A 16,072-nucleotide genomic window follows, 5' to 3' on the forward strand; every position below is an offset into this window, starting at 1 on the left:
TTGTTGCCGACCCCTATGCTTATAGAGGACATTCGAAAGTCACTTTTACTTCTTGCTGCCTGTTGCTTGATTGCAGTACGACATATAACACAGGATCTGGCTATGCGATTAGCACCGGTCCTTCTCAAGGAATCGAAATCACAGCCTTCGATTGCGTTGTTGCGGACTCCACAGCCTGTCGAGTTTTTCCAGGCCGCTTTGATATTGTGCATGTGGTCCACTACGATCGGACAAATCCTCGACCTCTGGCTTTTGAGGAGCTTTAAATTGCAACATAGCACAGTTAGCGGCTTCACTTCAATTGCTACTCAGGAGGACTTCGAGAGCACGGAGAGGCCTGAATCGCGTGCACTGAACGCCGGCCGCTGTTCGAACTTTGAATCGCGTATGGTGGCTGAAGTTTACTTGTACTGGATCAAATACAAAAGCTTGCGCGTCCCGGTCGATTTGCCAAAAACACACTCGACCTTGCAGGCTTGGAAGAATGATTGGGTATATTTGTTCGATGAGCCGCGGTCTCAATTTATACAAATGGGCTATCACTTTGCCCAGTTGTTGGCCTACGATAGGTCCCTCAGGTCAAAATCTGCAGCATTTCGAGAGGCGCTACTGAGTGAGATGGTTCGCCTCTCGACGACAACCATGAAACTAGCAATGGAAACAACGGACGAGCGGACTCTACACCTGTCTGACCACATCTATCACATGATTAGTTTCGCTGCCGTCACACTCATAAAGCTGCTTCACAAGTATGAAGAGCAGCTTCATTCGGCTCACAATCTTGAGGACCTTACTTCCAAGCTGGATTGACCGATAAGGTTTCATATCCACATGGTCTCAAGCGGTTGGCAAAGCGTTTTGCTGTTGAGACTGGTAGTATACAAAGCGTCACAGATGAGATCGGGAGGAGAACACCTCGAAGTGGTGGAATGCATGCACTTTCTGGTAAGACTGCAACTATCATCGATTGTGGTCTGGTTCTGACACTGGTATAGGATGAGTGCAAACTTCGCAGTTGCGACCCTGAATACTGGTTTGGTCGGTGGCAACATGGGCCTGAGCTTCCGGCACTGTTTCGCAATCGTTGCGGTCGTGAACATCTTCACCTGTCTACTTCCGGCTTGGACAGCTACCTTCGGGCTGACTGGTCCGCGCATGACAACCTTCTCGCGATACTCCTTTGGTTACTGGAAAAACATATTCGCAGTTGTATTCTCCATGGTCAGCACAACCGGCTGGAATGCGATAAATTCCATTTCCGGGGCCTCCTGCCTCTACGCGGTCTCCATGGCAAAGTTCCTCAGTGGGCCGGGGTTATCGTCATATGCACAACTGTCTGGATCATCTGCGCCCTGGATATCACTTGGATCCATCACCTCGATGCTTATCTCTAGATCCCACCTTTGGTCGTTTGGTGCATTGCTGCTGGAACAGGAGCCAAACACTTCAGTGGCGATGCAATCAAGTCTCCGACTGAAGCGAATGGTGCCGCTGCCGCCTTCAGCTTCATTGCGTTCATCTTCTCATTCGCGGTGTCCTCGATCAACTGTGCTGCAAACTACAACGTAAAGATGCCAGTCAACACGCCTCGTTGGAAGATCTTCATCGCAACGTACGTCGGTATCTGCATCCCAACAATTTTGGTCCAGACACTCGGTGCTGCGATGTTCAGTGGAACGGAGACCAATGCCTTGTGGAAGGCTGCGTACAAGGATGCAGGCGTGGGAGGTCCCTTGAAGGTGTCCTTGCTGCCTGCTCGGGTTTGGGAAGTTTCTGCTCGTACTTGCTGGTTTGAGTTCAATACCTGTCAGCCTCACCTTTCAACGTAGTACCGGCAGCAACCTGCTGACTGTCCCAGAACAACATTCCCCACAACTACTCATTCGCAATCCACGCGCAAAATTTCGTGCCATGGGCACTTGGTGTCCCACGCATTGCATTTGTGACCTTTGGCTATATCGCAGCCATCATAGTCGGCTGCTGCGCTGCTGCGCTGCCGCTTTCTTCGAAGATACCCTGCAAACTTTCCTCTCGATTATCGGGTTTTGGACTATCATGCATCTGATCATCATAATCGAGGAGCACATCATTTTTCGTCGCTCGCGCTGGCAGAACTACGATTGGGATGCGTGGTCTGACTATGACCTTCTTCGGTTCGGATGGGGCGCGATCGCAGCCTTCGCATTCGGGTTCCTAGGAGCTGCACTGGGCATGAAGGTTGCCTGGTATACTGCACCGATCGCTAGCCTCGTCGGAAAGAAAGGTGGAAATGTCGGGCACGATTTGACTGCTCTATTTTGTGGAGCTGCCTTCCCGGTGTTCCATTCTCTGGAGAAGCGACACACAGGAAAGTAGTCAGAGGGTCCTTGTGAGAACTGAGGGTCCTGTTCAGGGTCACAAATACAACGTGTCTTTTGCAACAGCATTTTAAAACCGAGCTTATCCCAACTCTGCGTGAAAGGAGTTTTGCTGCGTTGTCCTGTCCTTAATTTTTTGGCTTTCATGGCATGCTTTGTTTTGATACCTCCTCACGCCAGTACGATACCAGAGACCAGTCACACTTACCTCACACCATGTGTTACCTTTCCCTCCTGAAGCCCATCTCCTTTGTTGCCGCTTACGAAGTGGTTGTGCTTCCCCAGCGCACACACAGACCACGCTGCCCACCAAGCCGCGTCAACACAGATGGCTATTTCTGTGCACAATATCCAACAGGGCACATCTTGAAGAGCTGTCTCCAATGCCAACAATTCAGCCACAAGTATGTCAGCGAGGTGTTTCAGAGTACTGGATGATTGAAAGAGCAGTGTCGGGCTTGGGCATGCACTGGTCAAGCGGTAAGTAGAGGCGCGCTTTCACCGATGTTAAGCATACTGAATGTGGCAGGTTGATGATGGCTAACTCCGCCTGAATTGATTTAATTCAGCGCGGCTTCGTACGAAGTCCTCCCTGGATAACGATCGTATTCTACTTGAGACCACAACGACCTGGTTGACAAAGTCTAGAGCTTGTTATGGGTTCTTAGAACACAGCGTGAATGTACTGGACTCTTGGAGCCCTCTAGACTCAGACAGCAGTAAAAGCTAACCCGGGCGCGCCACCCTGTTCTTCAACTCATTTCGCGGGAAGTGAGAGTTCTTTCCCTACTCCAGATGCTTCAGCATGTACGGACCCGCATTAGATGTCACACTGCAGTCAACTGAAAGAAGGGATCATGGAAACTTTGGTTTCACCACAAAGCAAAATGTACTTCGATGCTTTCACGTTGATTTTGTGTACATCATGCCTTATTTAGGCGCGCTATTGCGCACCCTCCGAATGTCAACCACGATCTCCAAGCACGCCCTCCCCATCTACCGGTATATGCCCACTGAGCTCACAAATGCCTATGGCACGCACTGCAATAATGGAACATTGATGGACCCGCTTGCAGTTGGTTGTAGAACTAATATAGAGTGCTCGCCTTGATGTTGCTGAATGATCACCTCTTTTCACATTGGTGATAAGACGGCGCATAACTTCTGCAAGATTCACCAGATGGCATGCGGTCTGAAAGTAAAGACGTCTTGGCTCAGGGTTGCTCTGATGACCTGTTTCTGGTGCTAAAAGTGTACTGCTGAAGCATGGTATCGCTCCTACGGGCGAATAATGGCTCAGGGGCGGTATAAAGGTGGACACCGGCTTCCAAGGTCTCCAATACATGTTGTGCTCGCTTCTTCACATGTCCTAGGTCGTGTATGTGGAAAAAATAGCTTCCAACTGGCGGATATCACGGAAGTGGCGCGCGGGCAGCACTATCGAGCACTACCAAGTATACGCAACCATCGGGGCAGTTGAGGAGGTACATAGTTGGCAGTGAGCAATGATATGTCTCTCATTCAAACTTCTTCGTCGATACCCGATCTGATATACATTCCTCGCTCTACGTCCAAACACTCATTGGCCCACAGAACCGCCTCAAGGGCACTCCCGTCTTCGTCTTCGGCGGCACATCAGGCATTGGCTGCACTGTCGCCAAGACGGAACTATCCTACGGCACGCGAGTAACGATCTCTTGCTCAGAGCAACCCAAATGCGACACCAAAGCGAAGCAGCTCCAAACCGTCAACCCGAATGTTGCGGGCTTCGCCTGTGATCTTTCCAACCTCGCCAACCTCGAGGTAAATCTGACGGTTCTCTTCAACAAGGCCACCGGGGGTGTAAGCAAGAACATCGACCACATCGCCTTCACAGCTGGTGACTCCAAGTCTCCATTAAAACTGCAAATGTGAAACATACCATTCCTGGTGATCCCCTGAGGGGATTCAATGTACGCCTCGTCGCCCCGAGCATCATCGCCAAGCTTTTCACAACCGGCAAACACGTGCCGCAGTCCGTCGACTCATCGTTCACGTTGACCGGTGGGACGAACATGCACGAGCCGTTCCCTGGCTGGACATTCGTTGCCGCCGTCATTGCGTCTGCTGAAGGACTTGTGCGAAAATTGGTGGTGGACGTGAAGCCTGTTCGTATTAGCATCGTTACCCCTGGGGCTATTCAGAGCGAGTTGCTGCAACTGATGTTGGATCGAATGGGCGAGGAAGCAACAGCGAAGTGGATATGGGAGAACAATTTGACGTTTGCCCTTGAATAGCCCGAAGAGATTTCCGAGGCGTATGGATATGTGACGAAAGACAAGTTCGCGGACAAAAGTCAGGTTAAGGGTGATGGTGGAAGGGTATCGGTCTAGCTAGGACGTTGAGGTGGTTTTGAGTAGCCCTCCAAGTGAGAATCATCTTCTCGATATTGATTTATTCTCGATGATTTTCTTTGATCATACCGTCTATCCACTGCCTGAATCGAACCTTTCTTTCAGCTTCGGCCATCGTGCTTCAGGGGTATCGAGATCACTCGCCCTTAGGGTTAGCGCCATATACTTACTCATCAATTCGTTTGCCACTTTTCTGTTGGGGTCTATAAAGAAGTAACTATCGCCCTGAGGTGATGGTTAGTGAAGCTCTTCGAAGGAGTGGGTGCGGCGCTATCGCAGTCGCAACGATCGAAGCAATAAAACAGGGTACAAACATAGCAATCCGTATCCTCCGTGATCGCGTCTAGAATGAAGCAAAGTATCGCCGAAAACATCATCAGATCCAGTCGCTGTTGCTACTGTCCAACTTACTCCTGCATTACTGGTCTCCGCCTCTTGTACAGGCGTAGCTGCAACAATGGCGGCCCAGTCAGTGGTGCGCCAATCGGTAAGCTCCGTTTCCTTGAGATTGTTTTGTAACGGCCCAGGAGGGCTATCAGCGTTTCCTATGTTCGGCGATGGTACGTTCAAGTATGGTTCGAGTCTGTGGACGAACGGTCAAATATAAGCGAGAGAACAAATGGGCTCAATGTGGATATAGTAATCTAACCTGAGGTGGACGATCCTGTTCCACAGACGGCCGACGGGATCGTCGAGCTTGTAGTTGACCCAGCCACAGGTACTTAGTCGTTCCAGTAGTGCTTCTGCAGAGTCGATGTTGAACTCGGCGCATGCCAGCGAAGACTGATGAGTAAACCACGCACTCTCTGCTGAGCACTCGGCTGAGATAGCACCAATGGACAAGATCCAAAGAAGCAGATCCGGACACGATTGCCACTCTGCCCGCGTAGTGCAATTGAGCGCACTTTCGAGCCGCTTGCTAGCGGCGAAGTGTAGCAGGTGGATATCGGACGGTCGTTTAAGCGCTTCGGTCGTCCGTACAGTGAAGATGATTAGCGCAACGCAGAGAGCGCCTTCGAGAGGCGTGATAAGAGGTTCTTTTTCATGGATCCATGCGAGCAGCAAACACTCGAGTGAGCAGGAGAAGTTCTGCACGTCAAGCGCATTAAGTAGACTCTCTGGATCATCGTACCATGCGTTCAAGTCGGCAGCGAGTATCAGCACAGATTCCAGCAACTCAGTAAGGGATTTTGCAAGACCTGCGTAGCAGCACAAAGTGACAAGATGCTGTGAATAATTCGGGCTGTAGCCTCGTGGATGGTGAGGAAGATCTGCCGCGCGGATGTACGTTAGAGTCGTGGGGTAGGGTGCATTGAAATGTGCTATCGCGTGAGCTGTAGTATGCCTGATGCTCAGTAAGCACTTGCCAATCCCTTTTGGGCTACACCGCCAAAGTGAGGTGTTACATACCAAAGTATAAAGGCTTGTAAAATGCGATTGGTGCCAACAGCTTCTAAGCCGCCGCGCAAACTCAGCATCTCTCGCAGGCCGGTCAAATGCATGTCCATGGCATTTGGCTGTTCGTTGAACGGTATCTCATTCTTGAAGTGGGTCATCATCAGACCTTCCTCCACGGTCAAGAGGTTAAAGACGGTACCAAGAGTTGCGTCCGATACACGAACAGCAAGATCCTGTGTCGACAAAGCCTTATTTACTGCCGAGATAGCCTTTGCGCGGTGATCAAGGATTGATTTCACGGTACCTTTACCAAAAACGAACATGTGCAATGCAGCTGTACTGAGCAAACTATGCATGAAGCCTTTGTTACTCAGTGCGATGTCGAACCACTCTGACTTCATCAAGGTCGACTTGCGTCGAACATCAACTCCAATCACTCCGGGAACCATCTCATGGACGACTACGTGATCACAGTCAGCACTATTCGGCCCCCGAGAGTTTGAGATTGGGCGCAGGGATGCGTCACAATCTCGCACGAGTCTGTCAAGAACTCGGTTTTGAGTGATGTCTAGAGAAAGGACGGTAGGACTCTGCAGATTTGGCGCTCCTTCTCGTAATCTTTGGTAATTATGAGACATAAACTTACAATGATCAAGTAGCTCTGACATCTCCCTGTCTAACTTGAGAGCCGAAGCCCCAAAAGGATCAAGAGTACTGTTGTTCGGTTCTTTTACAGAACCAGTAGGTAAAAGTAAGACGCACTTCGGGCACAATGTTTGCCCATGGCGGGCAACAAAGATTTGACAATTTGAGCACACACCTCGCTCGAACATGCCAGAACTCGTCTGTTCAAAAGCTGGGAAGTAGCCATTTCGACTGGACTCAGAAGTAGGACTCGACGACGCTGTATTTGGAGTTGATAGCGAGTTGGGTGTGCCTACACTTGGGGGGCTCGCACTTCCTTGGGCCCTCTGCTTTGCGGCTTGCTTGCTCGTGGACCATGGCCGCGCCCTCCTCGCCTTCTGCATGACGAACGAGCGAGCATTGCGCCGTCCCTGGCGCGATGCCTTTGCTTCAGATGCATCGACGAACAAGAAGTCTTGTTGGATGGGCACAGTCGGCTGAGAGCGTTTCACGGCCTTGGCGTTGTGATCCTGGCCCTCCATTACACGTTCTGGGAAACAGGACCAGCAAGTTGTCGGTTTGCTGACCTGATCTCGTTGGTGGTGGAGGTAGTGCAAATCAGCAGGGCGCACAAAATCGTGAGATGCAAACGATATCGAAGCCAAGAACCCGCAATCAACTCTCGCTCGCCACTATCATCACTCGAATGCGCCTTGAACGGTGCCGGGCTGCGATTACCTCGTAGTGACGGTGTGCCTGGAAACCCTGGAGGGGCTGAAGCTGTGGAACTATTAAAGTCCAGATTAGTGTTAGGCTGCTGAAGCGAGCTCGGAGCTGACAGGGTGGTGACGACTTGGATCTCGTGTTTCGTCAGTCTTTGTCCTGCCTCCAAATGCTGTTTGGGAATACCCAAGAGACAGCAGGTGTGGCGAGCGGGGGCATGTAGTTCTTATTTGAAGCTATGCGGGTCTCATGCTGAAGAGGACAACAATAGGATCGTTATTAAGATGGCGTTCGACGAGCATGGGGTTGGTTAAATGAGCAGATGCTTTCTGACTTCCGGCGAACGGGCGGGTTATGTCAACTTAAGGCTTCTAACTCTGCCCGAGCCGGAGGACGCAATGTCGAAAACTTTCCTTCTTGATGTACGACCTTTTGGGGCGCGCGATTGGTGTAATGGGATAACGTTCGACTGACCGACGACGAGCAACGTGACTGGGCGTTCCAGGGCTGAGTGCTGTAACCCAAGATTAATCTTCCAGTGCTTTCTGGGCCACTCCCAAATATGAACAACCGAGCACTTGTCAGTTGTCATCAATCTGTTGCATTGGGACGACACGTGGTTCCCTAGCGTCAGCGGCGTTCACGTTGGTGATCTGCGCTTCCTGGTGTTTTGGTGGTGCTCGATGCCTTGCGGCATGGGACCGCACCTTCCCGAGGCTCTTTGTCAAATGCGGCGAGACTATGTGACGCAATTTGCGATCTTGCTACCACCGCAACCTGAGCGCAGCATTGAGTGAAGTAAACCTTTGGGACTGAATAACAGGAAGTTGCCCAGGCCTGGGATTATGTAAGGTGCAGGCTCACGGAATCTGGGTCCGGCACCGGTACCATTACCTGTTGGCAAGAGCACCTCGGTGGTCCAGACGCGTTTCCCAGCTTCCGGAGTCCCGGCCACAACGACATGACGAATGGCGACGGTCTCGTAGAAGGTGAGTCGCACGGCATCCCTGAGTTGGATTAAAAGTCCGCAGTAGTGATTGTGTACTGATTGATTGCAGGCCTCTCGCACTTCACCGCCGATCTTCTGCGCAGAGAGCTGCAGCGCCGGCAGGAAGAAGTCGAGAAACCGGAGTGCGGATCAAAGGGGGGAAAGAAGCACTATAACACCGGAATTCACGTGTTTGCCTTAGTTCTTATTCTCGCCTTGAGCACGGCAGGTGCGTCTGGTCGCGGTGGATATTGCCCGCGAGTAACTAACGGTGAACAGCTTGCTCTTTCCCTATCGTCGTGAAGCGATTCCCTGACATCCCCGTACCCTCACGATTCCTCTTCCTCTCACGACACTTCGGCACCGGCGTGCTCATAGCGACTGCCTTCGTCCACCTCCTCCCCACCGCCTTCGAGTCCCTGACCGACCGATGTCTTCCACATTTCTGGAATCGAGGCTACCCGGCCATGCCGGGCCTCATAGCCATGACAGCCGTCTTTGTGGTCGTGGGCATTGAGATGTTCTTCGCCTCGAAGGGTGCTGGACATTCTCACGCAGTTGACTACGACACACTCGGCCAGGACAACCACCACGCGCACGATCGGCCAGGTCACAAGCGAAGCCACAGTTTCGGACGATACAGCAGTGGCGCCAATGGGAATGTACCAGGCATCGTATTGCATGAAGTAGACGTGGAATCGTCTGAACAATCTGGTCTTATGGCAGGCCGTTCTCCAGCCCTTTCAATGGTGTCTCCTACCACACCAACTGCGCCGAACGGTCACGCCGCCCGACGAAGCATTGACAGTGATGACGACTCAGACCTAGACATCAGCCCTGAAGAACTCGCCAGACAACAAGAGGAGGATGACCTGGAGGACGAGTCTCAGCTGCTGTCACATCCACACGCGCTCAAGCGAACTCATGACACCCGCGACCCTTCGCCCGAGACACCTGAGAAGACAGAGGCGCAGAACAAGAAGCTGCTGTTGCAATGCCTGTTGCTTGAGGCTGGTATCTTGTTTCACAGTGTTTTCATTGGCATGGCTCTGTCTGTAGCGACAGGAACCTCGTTCATCGTACTACTGGTGGCTATCTCCTTTCACCAGACATTCGAGGGGTTTGCACTTGGATCACGTATTAGCGCCATTCGCTTCCCTGCTGGATCGCCTAAGCCTTGGCTTATGGCACTGGCCTACGGCACAACGACTCCAGTAGGACAAGCAATTGGCCTCGCAATTCACACCCTCTACGATCCATTCAGCCAGACTGGCCTGCTGATGGTAGGCTTCATGAATGCAATCTCAAGCGGGCTGCTGCTGTTTGCTGGTCTCGTAGAGCTTCTCGCTGAAGACTTCTTGAGCGACGAGAGCTACGTCACATTGCAGGGCAAGCGACGACTGCAAGCTTGTGGTAGTGTTGTAGCGGGAGCGGTGCTTATGGCCCTAGTCGGCGCTTGGGCATAGACTTCTTTCTCAAATAATAGATACACAATAAGCCGCACGGCGCCTTCGAAACCTCCTGCTTAAACTATCAACGTTCTCATTCCTCAGTAAAAGCTTTGATAGTTCATCGGAGTCGTTGATAACATTCTACAGATCGCGCAACGTACACCAATGCTAGACATAGGCCTAGACGCGTGACAGCAGAGCTCTGAGACGAGTATCAGATTATGAGAGTGTTCAATGTGCTGAAAACCTCGTGGGTCGGGTTCATTCGTGGCACACCTTCACCTACATGTGCAGAGTACTTATATTCATTTGTTCTGTAAAGAAACTATGTTGCAGAATCTCTATCAACAACTCGACTAATGAGTCTCACATCATCCCTGGCGCAATTGGTAGCGCGTTCGGCTGTTAACCCGTCGCAGTCATCTAAGGTCCATAGGACTTGAGTGTCTGTAACGGTCTCGCCACCGGAAGGCTGTCAGTTCGAGCCTGACTGGGAGGGTTTTAGTTTTGCTTCTCTGTCACTTTGCCCATTTCAGCGACCCACTACCTGCTTTCGCATGTGCCAGCACCCTCGCTATCTATCTTTTTGCATCTCGCAACAAGGTCGCTGATGTGCTTATCCCTGCTCTCCTCACTCAAGCCTAGTAGCGCTTCTTCCAGGTTGAATAGGTACTCTCTGTTCTCTCCACTGGGTCCCTTGCTTTTGAGTATGTGCTTGGCCAATGCTTCCGGATCCTGTGGGCCAAGGAACTGCGGATTCTCGGGTAGGCCAATATATACCAAGCATTTGATAGGCTTCGAGTCCAAAGCAGGGTGGAACGGCGTGAACTGTATGCTATATCCGTTGATTTCGCGGATATCGAGATACTCCCTGACCTCCGCGACTTTGGCTGCGGGGATGTGGTATGCGGCGCCCCACACGCGCTCGGTGGGCTCATGCTGAGGAGGTTAGGTAATGTCTCTAAACCTCAGGTGGTATCGTGGATGAAGCCTGGAGGCACTCACATGGTCAGACAGCGTGTCCCAGTGCGCGCGGTCAATGAGCGTTGCTACACGCCCGGGTGCTTCGGGTGTGCCTCTGTGGTCCTCACTCCATTATGTTAGGTCTCAGCCGATTACATGAGCTGACTTGAGATTTACCTTGCCTGCGGAGGTTCTTAGTCAGATGTCCCATCTTCTTTCACAGGCTGTCGTACCTGCCAAAAGCGTCGAACGTAACCTTCGATGTAGCCAGGTACTCGCTGATCTGCATTGTGCTGTTAGTACATCATTATCTTGATCTTCTGCGTAGCAGCAGTAGTACCGAAGTGTGGCGGTGGCTTCCATATCAGACTTCTGCACAATTGTCAGATGTGATCGTTACTCGTGATGTCTCCTTTTTCGTCGTACCCGTACCCAAACAGCCAAAAGTCGTCGTTGTTTCCGAATTCCTCTATCTCTTTCTGATGACCTGCCATGTTGGTATCGACTCAAACTGGTGTAAACGTCGGACGTCGAAATGTTGTCCGTCAATGACGTGGGGCGTAAACAGTGGGGTGGGGCATATGCAGGGCAAGTTGCGGGTCAATTCCGATGGCGCGATCTGATGCAATTGAGGTCTACACTGCGCAAGACGTGTTCCGGCTGCAGCTGGTATTTATACAAGTCAAAGTATACAGTAAATAAAGTACAACGTGCTACGATCCACCTGCTGCTCTGCTCATAAAGAAGCTCTTCAACGGGCCCATGGCATCTACTGCCCTCAGTCCAATGCTCCTCAGTCCTACAAGCGGTCCAGACTCAACGCTGTACAATCGGTGCAGCTTATCGCAAACGCCTAGCATGGCGTTGTTCTCGGCGTATCGCTCGCTGTTGTAGCTCTCCAAAGCTAGTGTGGAGCCAATATCCTGACCAGTTCGTACCGCGTGTGATATAGTCTTCACCAGAGCTGCAGCATCGCCTTGACCTTGATTTAGGCCCTGCCCTGCGAGCGGGTGTATTGTGTGGGCTGCGTCGCCAACAAGAGCGACTCGTTCGCCAGTGTATGTGTCGGCATGGCGCATGCGGAGAGGAAAGCCAGCAACGGTGCCAGACTCGACGTCAGTGATGCGCATCGGTATTCCTCGTTCATTGACGGGTGTGTGCTTCTCTCGCCATGCCACCTCCTCGGCTTGTCCCTTCTCGAGGGTGTGCAGGTACTCGAGATCGGTCATGGATAGTCTGAAGCCTGCATTGACCATAGCCACAAAATCTTCTGGCGCCAGTGCCTTGAGCCTAGCAGCACGTTCGGGTGTTGTACTCCACACAAGTGTCGACTTGTTGCCTGGGAGAGGTAGGAGTGCCAGAGGTCCCGAAGGCAGGAAGCGCTGGTATGCGATCTTGTGCTCTGGACCCCCCCAGCCTTGCCCTTCGACGCTCAAGCTCGCTACCACGCCAAAGCGGTTGTAGTCGAATCCTCGTGATTCGATATCTGCAAACGTCCGAACAGGGCTGTTTGCGCCATCTGCTCCTACAAGCAGCCTCGCTGCCAGTGTATTGCCGTTCGACAATGTAAGGACAGGCCATGATGTGAGGTCCATCTGCTCCGTATCGGTGCCCAGCTCAATCGAGTCCACTTTGGTCGAGGTGAACATGTCCACGCCGCCCAGTTCCTCCAGTCGACTTAACAGCATCGTGACGGTGTTCGTGTTCTCGATCATGTATGCGATTGTGGTCGGCTGCGCAGGGTTTCGAGGCGAGAGGAGTGGGCGCGCCGTGTCCCAGTCGAAGGATATACGTGCGTCTGTGACGCCATCCCATACCTGCATCTCCTGGTATGGCTGTACCCGAGCTACGTTTACGTGCTTCCATGCCCCGATCTCTATGTGTATGTCAGATGAGCCTCACTGCAATCGCACATTGCCCGGCGCACCTTGTAGATTTCGCACAGAAGCCGGTGTGAGAGAGCTACATCTATTCGAGAAGCTGCTTAGGCTTGCATCTTTTGACAGCCGGTTCTTCTGCATGTCCTGACCCTCAATGAGAGCCACCTTCAACCCTCTCGTCACTGGCGATGCCTTCAGGCCTGCCAGTAAGCTCAGTCCGGCCGGGCCACCACCCACGCAGACAACATCGTAAACGTCCGGCGCACTTGCGGAGCCCGAGGCGAACCTCCGGCCGAGGCGCACTCGCACGACCACTGCTGGGCGTGCAGAAAGGGCTCGCGGGGCTCCAAAGAGCAGTCGAGGAGGCATTACGTTCTCAGGATGCCCGTAGCATCGGCGGGCGCGATCGATTGGGGAAGGCGAGACTTGGGAGTGGTGGTGTCATAGTGAGCCGCGCATGTTTGCGTTGTTTGGCTGATGACATGAGATGTCGCTCATCGACGAATCGGCTGCCTTCCTGGCGCGGAAAGAGCCGCCCGCTAGCATCTGCATCTTTCGATACTATCAACGTTCCTCTCCACTAGACCTCCGTCCTAGCTTCAACAAGCATCATGCATAAGATTGAGAACCGCCAACAGGCCAGGTCTACTTCCTTTCAATTGTATTCGGACATCTGACAAAGCGTATCTTCAGTCCATAGAGCCTACTCTGACTGGTAAGACCCATTGGGCCATCTCGCAGCCTCACGAAAGCCGGTCTGCCAATGAGCTGCTCACTGTTGCTTACATCCTCATTTCCTATGGATCGAACGTGTCACTTTTCACTTCTATTGCATTACTACCTGTGATCACGTCAGATGTGCTGGCAACCTCCTGGCTCCAGTCTCCCCTCATCTATCCCATGGTTTGAACGGCCAAATAGACTTGGATGTGGAGCTGTGTCGTCAGTGATTGCTTCTGGATCGCTGTTCCTGCAGGAGCACTGGCCCTTCTCTTGAGCCTCCGATAGGCTTGTTGTTCATCGCTTTTACATCATCAACCGCGAACTCCATCGGAGAGACTTACTTAGACTTCTCAGAGCGCCTTCGAGCGCCTTCGAGCCTGTGAAGCGCAGTTCCGAGTTTCTTCAACGCTCGAACGATTGTCGGGACAACATGGAGCAATTCAGCCATGACGTCCGTGTCGACCTCGCCGTCGCTGGTAAGGTTGGGCAGTTCTCGTATAAATACCAATTTTAAGTGTGAGGCCATCGCGTTGAATGTCAATGCTCTAAAATTGTCAACATGAGCCTCACTGAGCCTCACATGGATATACCCTTATCTTCAAGTCTATCTCTCAACGATCTACCCATACACTGCCCTCGATCGGACCTCGGCAGAACCATGTCATTACCATACCTGAAGCAGCGACTGCAAGCCTTTCGTCGAGACAGCATCAAACGACGAAACATCGCACGTGACAACGGCATTACATTCCAACTTGGAGATGACCCAGCGCCATCCTCTGTGGCACTGCCAGCAGCCAATGAAATCACAGGACAATCTCCTGTGATAGCCGTCCGCAGATCACCCTCTCAAAACCGAAAAAGATATCTCGTACAACAGTGGTTAAGTCAGCAGTCAAAACGATTTGGTAGAGTCAGTCGCCGTTACGACTCAGTGGTTCTCTCCCCAGAAGACATCCAGAAAGAGCTCAAGCTACTAAGTAATGATGCAACTCGTTCGGTTGCAGGTCCTGACGGCGAATCACTGCCAGCTTGGGTCATCGACGACTTCTTCAAGTTGCACTCAGCCGGTGGGAGTGGCTGGCAGGAATCAGGGCTGTGGGAAGCCCACTTAGGCAAGTGGGAACATCACAAGCAGTATTGCATAAAGTGCGACCGTAGCTACTGCAGAGCCATGCGTAAGACAGAACATACACCTCCTCTACCGTGTGTTGCACTATTGCCGCCGACTTCACACACATGCTCGGCCCTGAACCAGAACCCGCGCAAAAAACCGAGCGAATCCGATGATGTCCACTTCACAGTTTCAATATGGCGTCGTGGATCCCGTCGACGAAGAGACAAGGGAAAGGAGCCAGCTTTGGATCAGGAATGGTGCAATCCCCTTGATGAATTGCTCATCAGTCCTTGCACGCAAGCGCCAGATCGCCCAAGAGCTCCGCGTACTCCCAGAAATGGCATTGTCATTCAAGAAGCTATTCAATGTCAACGAAGGAAGCCTGTCCGGTGCTTGTTCAGTACGACGCCCCTCGATCCTTGCCAGATACCCGTACCTGCGATTCCTGATTTATATCCTGAGGACTCGGGGACTCTCGACCTCTCTGGCCCCTCTCATGTCACCGGTCGCCCGTACGGTGCATCTCTGCTCCAAGGAAAACGTCTGCCCTTTCCTCTGTGCATCAACCTCTTACCACCACCGACTCCTCAGCTCAAGCCTGAGCAGCGCCTTACTCCCATACCGGAGCCACTGAAGCTCGAGGACCCTTTGCAACTATCCGCGAACAGAGAACTCTTCGACATCCCACCAATCACAAAAGTCAGTCGTGGTGCCACCAAGGTGCAGCGAGGCGGATTTCTGGGACAGGTGAATGCCTCCAGCACTAATCCTTACTCCCTCGTGGACATCCTGCCGAACCCACACAACAGCAGCGCTCCCCTACACTGTTCTCAGACGCACAAACCCATCCACAGTAGCCCAAAGTCCGGCGAATCTCTTCCCACATCTCCCGACTCGCAATGCAACAGTGGCGTCGGCGACATCCCAGACCTCAGTTTTGGCGCTACAGATCCACTCCCAACTCGATCTACCCGACCAACTCGCATTCCCACGGGATCAGCAGACCGCGACAGGAGAAATTGCACGCTCTCGGATACCACGGGGTCGTCCCTGCCGGACTGTCCTGTTTACATGAATGCCCTAGAAGCGAGGAATAGGAAGAATGAGAGGATGGCAAAGAGACATTGGCCTGGGATGTGCATTTGGCGGTATCGTTGCGATGATGAAGACGAGTGAGGTTACGGAGTGTGAATGTGTTGTGATTATTAAGAAACACATGTTTATAGAATTGGTTATAAAAGGCTATTATTGAACGACATGCAAGGGTGTAGACTTTAAGGATGATGTTATCTACGATGCAATGTGCTTGGTGCAAGCCTTCTGTGAGCTCCTCCTGGGCTCGTCATTGCTGGTCCTTGACGTCATGGTTAGAAAGAGAGGTTGGTGTTCGCGTCCCGACTAGCAAGGGATAGATTGAAGGGGCTGAGCCCACGGGATGTCTTACCTTCGTACTGG

At 52.2% G+C, this 16,072-nt stretch overlaps 6 protein-coding genes and 1 non-coding gene across 7 annotated transcripts; 4 read left to right on the forward strand and 3 right to left on the reverse strand.

The window, feature by feature from the left end:
• Window positions 1–996: 996 nt before the first annotated feature.
• Window positions 997–2,355, forward strand: M421DRAFT_98383 (uncharacterized protein; the record flags this gene model as incomplete). Its single annotated transcript, XM_033598606.1, has 4 exons — window positions 997–1,281; window positions 1,395–1,760; window positions 1,859–1,922; window positions 2,012–2,355. The coding sequence occupies 4 exons, from the start codon at window positions 997–999 to the stop codon at window positions 2,353–2,355; spliced, it is 1,059 nt and encodes a 352-aa protein (XP_033452441.1).
• A 2,665-nt stretch (window positions 2,356–5,020) lies between these two features.
• On the reverse strand, window positions 5,021–7,314 carry M421DRAFT_55167 (uncharacterized protein; the record flags this gene model as incomplete). The annotated part of the gene is made up of 4 exons (XM_033595282.1): window positions 5,021–5,333; window positions 5,400–6,095; window positions 6,161–6,608; window positions 6,795–7,314. The coding sequence occupies 4 exons, from the start codon at window positions 7,312–7,314 to the stop codon at window positions 5,021–5,023; spliced, it is 1,977 nt and encodes a 658-aa protein (XP_033452442.1).
• Window positions 7,315–8,176: 862 nt separating this feature from the next.
• M421DRAFT_416926 (Zinc/iron permease) lies at window positions 8,177–10,225 on the forward strand. The gene is made up of 3 exons (XM_033591257.1): window positions 8,177–8,484; window positions 8,554–8,712; window positions 8,763–10,225. Exons 1-3 carry the CDS (start codon window positions 8,457–8,459, stop codon window positions 9,947–9,949), a joined length of 1,374 nt encoding a protein of 457 aa, XP_033452443.1. The 5' UTR covers window positions 8,177–8,456; the 3' UTR covers window positions 9,950–10,225.
• M421DRAFT_416927 (ChaC-like protein) lies at window positions 10,225–11,433 on the reverse strand. The gene is made up of 5 exons (XM_033591258.1): window positions 11,324–11,433; window positions 11,238–11,269; window positions 11,128–11,180; window positions 10,940–11,026; window positions 10,225–10,873 (listed from the first exon to the last, which is right to left on the reverse strand). The coding sequence occupies exons 1-5, from the start codon at window positions 11,389–11,391 to the stop codon at window positions 10,478–10,480; spliced, it is 636 nt and encodes a 211-aa protein (XP_033452444.1). The 5' UTR covers window positions 11,392–11,433; the 3' UTR covers window positions 10,225–10,477.
• Window positions 10,306–10,433, forward strand: M421DRAFT_t21. Its single transcript has one exon. It is a non-coding gene; the product is annotated as a tRNA-Asn (tRNA).
• Window positions 11,434–11,508: 75 nt separating the features above from the next.
• Window positions 11,509–13,216, reverse strand: M421DRAFT_416928 (ubiquinone biosynthesis monooxygenase COQ6). Its single transcript, XM_033591259.1, has 2 exons — window positions 12,825–13,216; window positions 11,509–12,773 (listed from the first exon to the last, which is right to left on the reverse strand). Exons 1-2 carry the CDS (start codon window positions 13,144–13,146, stop codon window positions 11,611–11,613), a joined length of 1,485 nt encoding a protein of 494 aa, XP_033452445.1. The 5' UTR covers window positions 13,147–13,216; the 3' UTR covers window positions 11,509–11,610.
• Window positions 13,217–14,059: 843 nt separating this feature from the next.
• Window positions 14,060–15,793, forward strand: M421DRAFT_89543 (uncharacterized protein; the record flags this gene model as incomplete). The annotated part of the gene is made up of 1 exon (XM_033597778.1): window positions 14,060–15,793. The coding sequence occupies one exon, from the start codon at window positions 14,060–14,062 to the stop codon at window positions 15,791–15,793; it is 1,734 nt and encodes a 577-aa protein (XP_033452446.1).
• Window positions 15,794–16,072: the final 279 nt, after the last annotated feature.

Source organism: Didymella exigua, assembly GCF_010094145.1.
Source record: "Didymella exigua CBS 183.55 unplaced genomic scaffold M421scaffold_4, whole genome shotgun sequence".
Classification (NCBI taxonomy): domain Eukaryota; kingdom Fungi; phylum Ascomycota; class Dothideomycetes; order Pleosporales; family Didymellaceae; genus Didymella; species Didymella exigua.

Excerpts from the sequence above, each read along its gene's own strand:
- M421DRAFT_416928 (XM_033591259.1), bottom strand. The coding sequence starts at position 13,146 with ATGCCTCCTCGACTGCTCTTTGGAGCCCCGCGAGCCCTTTCTGCACGC. Across the intron at positions 12,774-12,824 it reads TTCTGTGCGAAATCTACAAG|AGATCGGGGCATGGAAGCAC; the intron begins GTGCGCCGGGCA and ends ACATACACATAG.
- M421DRAFT_416926 (XM_033591257.1), top strand. The coding sequence starts at position 8,457 with ATGACGAATGGCGACGGTCTCGTAGAAG. Across the intron at positions 8,485-8,553 it reads TGGCGACGGTCTCGTAGAAG|GCCTCTCGCACTTCACCGCC; the intron begins GTGAGTCGCACG and ends GATTGATTGCAG. Across the intron at positions 8,713-8,762 it reads TCTCGCCTTGAGCACGGCAG|CTTGCTCTTTCCCTATCGTC; the intron begins GTGCGTCTGGTC and ends AACGGTGAACAG.
- M421DRAFT_416927 (XM_033591258.1), bottom strand. The coding sequence starts at position 11,391 with ATGGCAGGTCATCAGAAAGAGATAGAGGAATTCGGAAACAACGACGAC. Across the intron at positions 11,270-11,323 it reads TTTTGGCTGTTTGGGTACGG|AAGTCTGATATGGAAGCCAC; the intron begins GTACGACGAAAA and ends ACAATTGTGCAG. Across the intron at positions 11,181-11,237 it reads GAAGCCACCGCCACACTTCG|ATCAGCGAGTACCTGGCTAC; the intron begins GTACTACTGCTG and ends AGCACAATGCAG.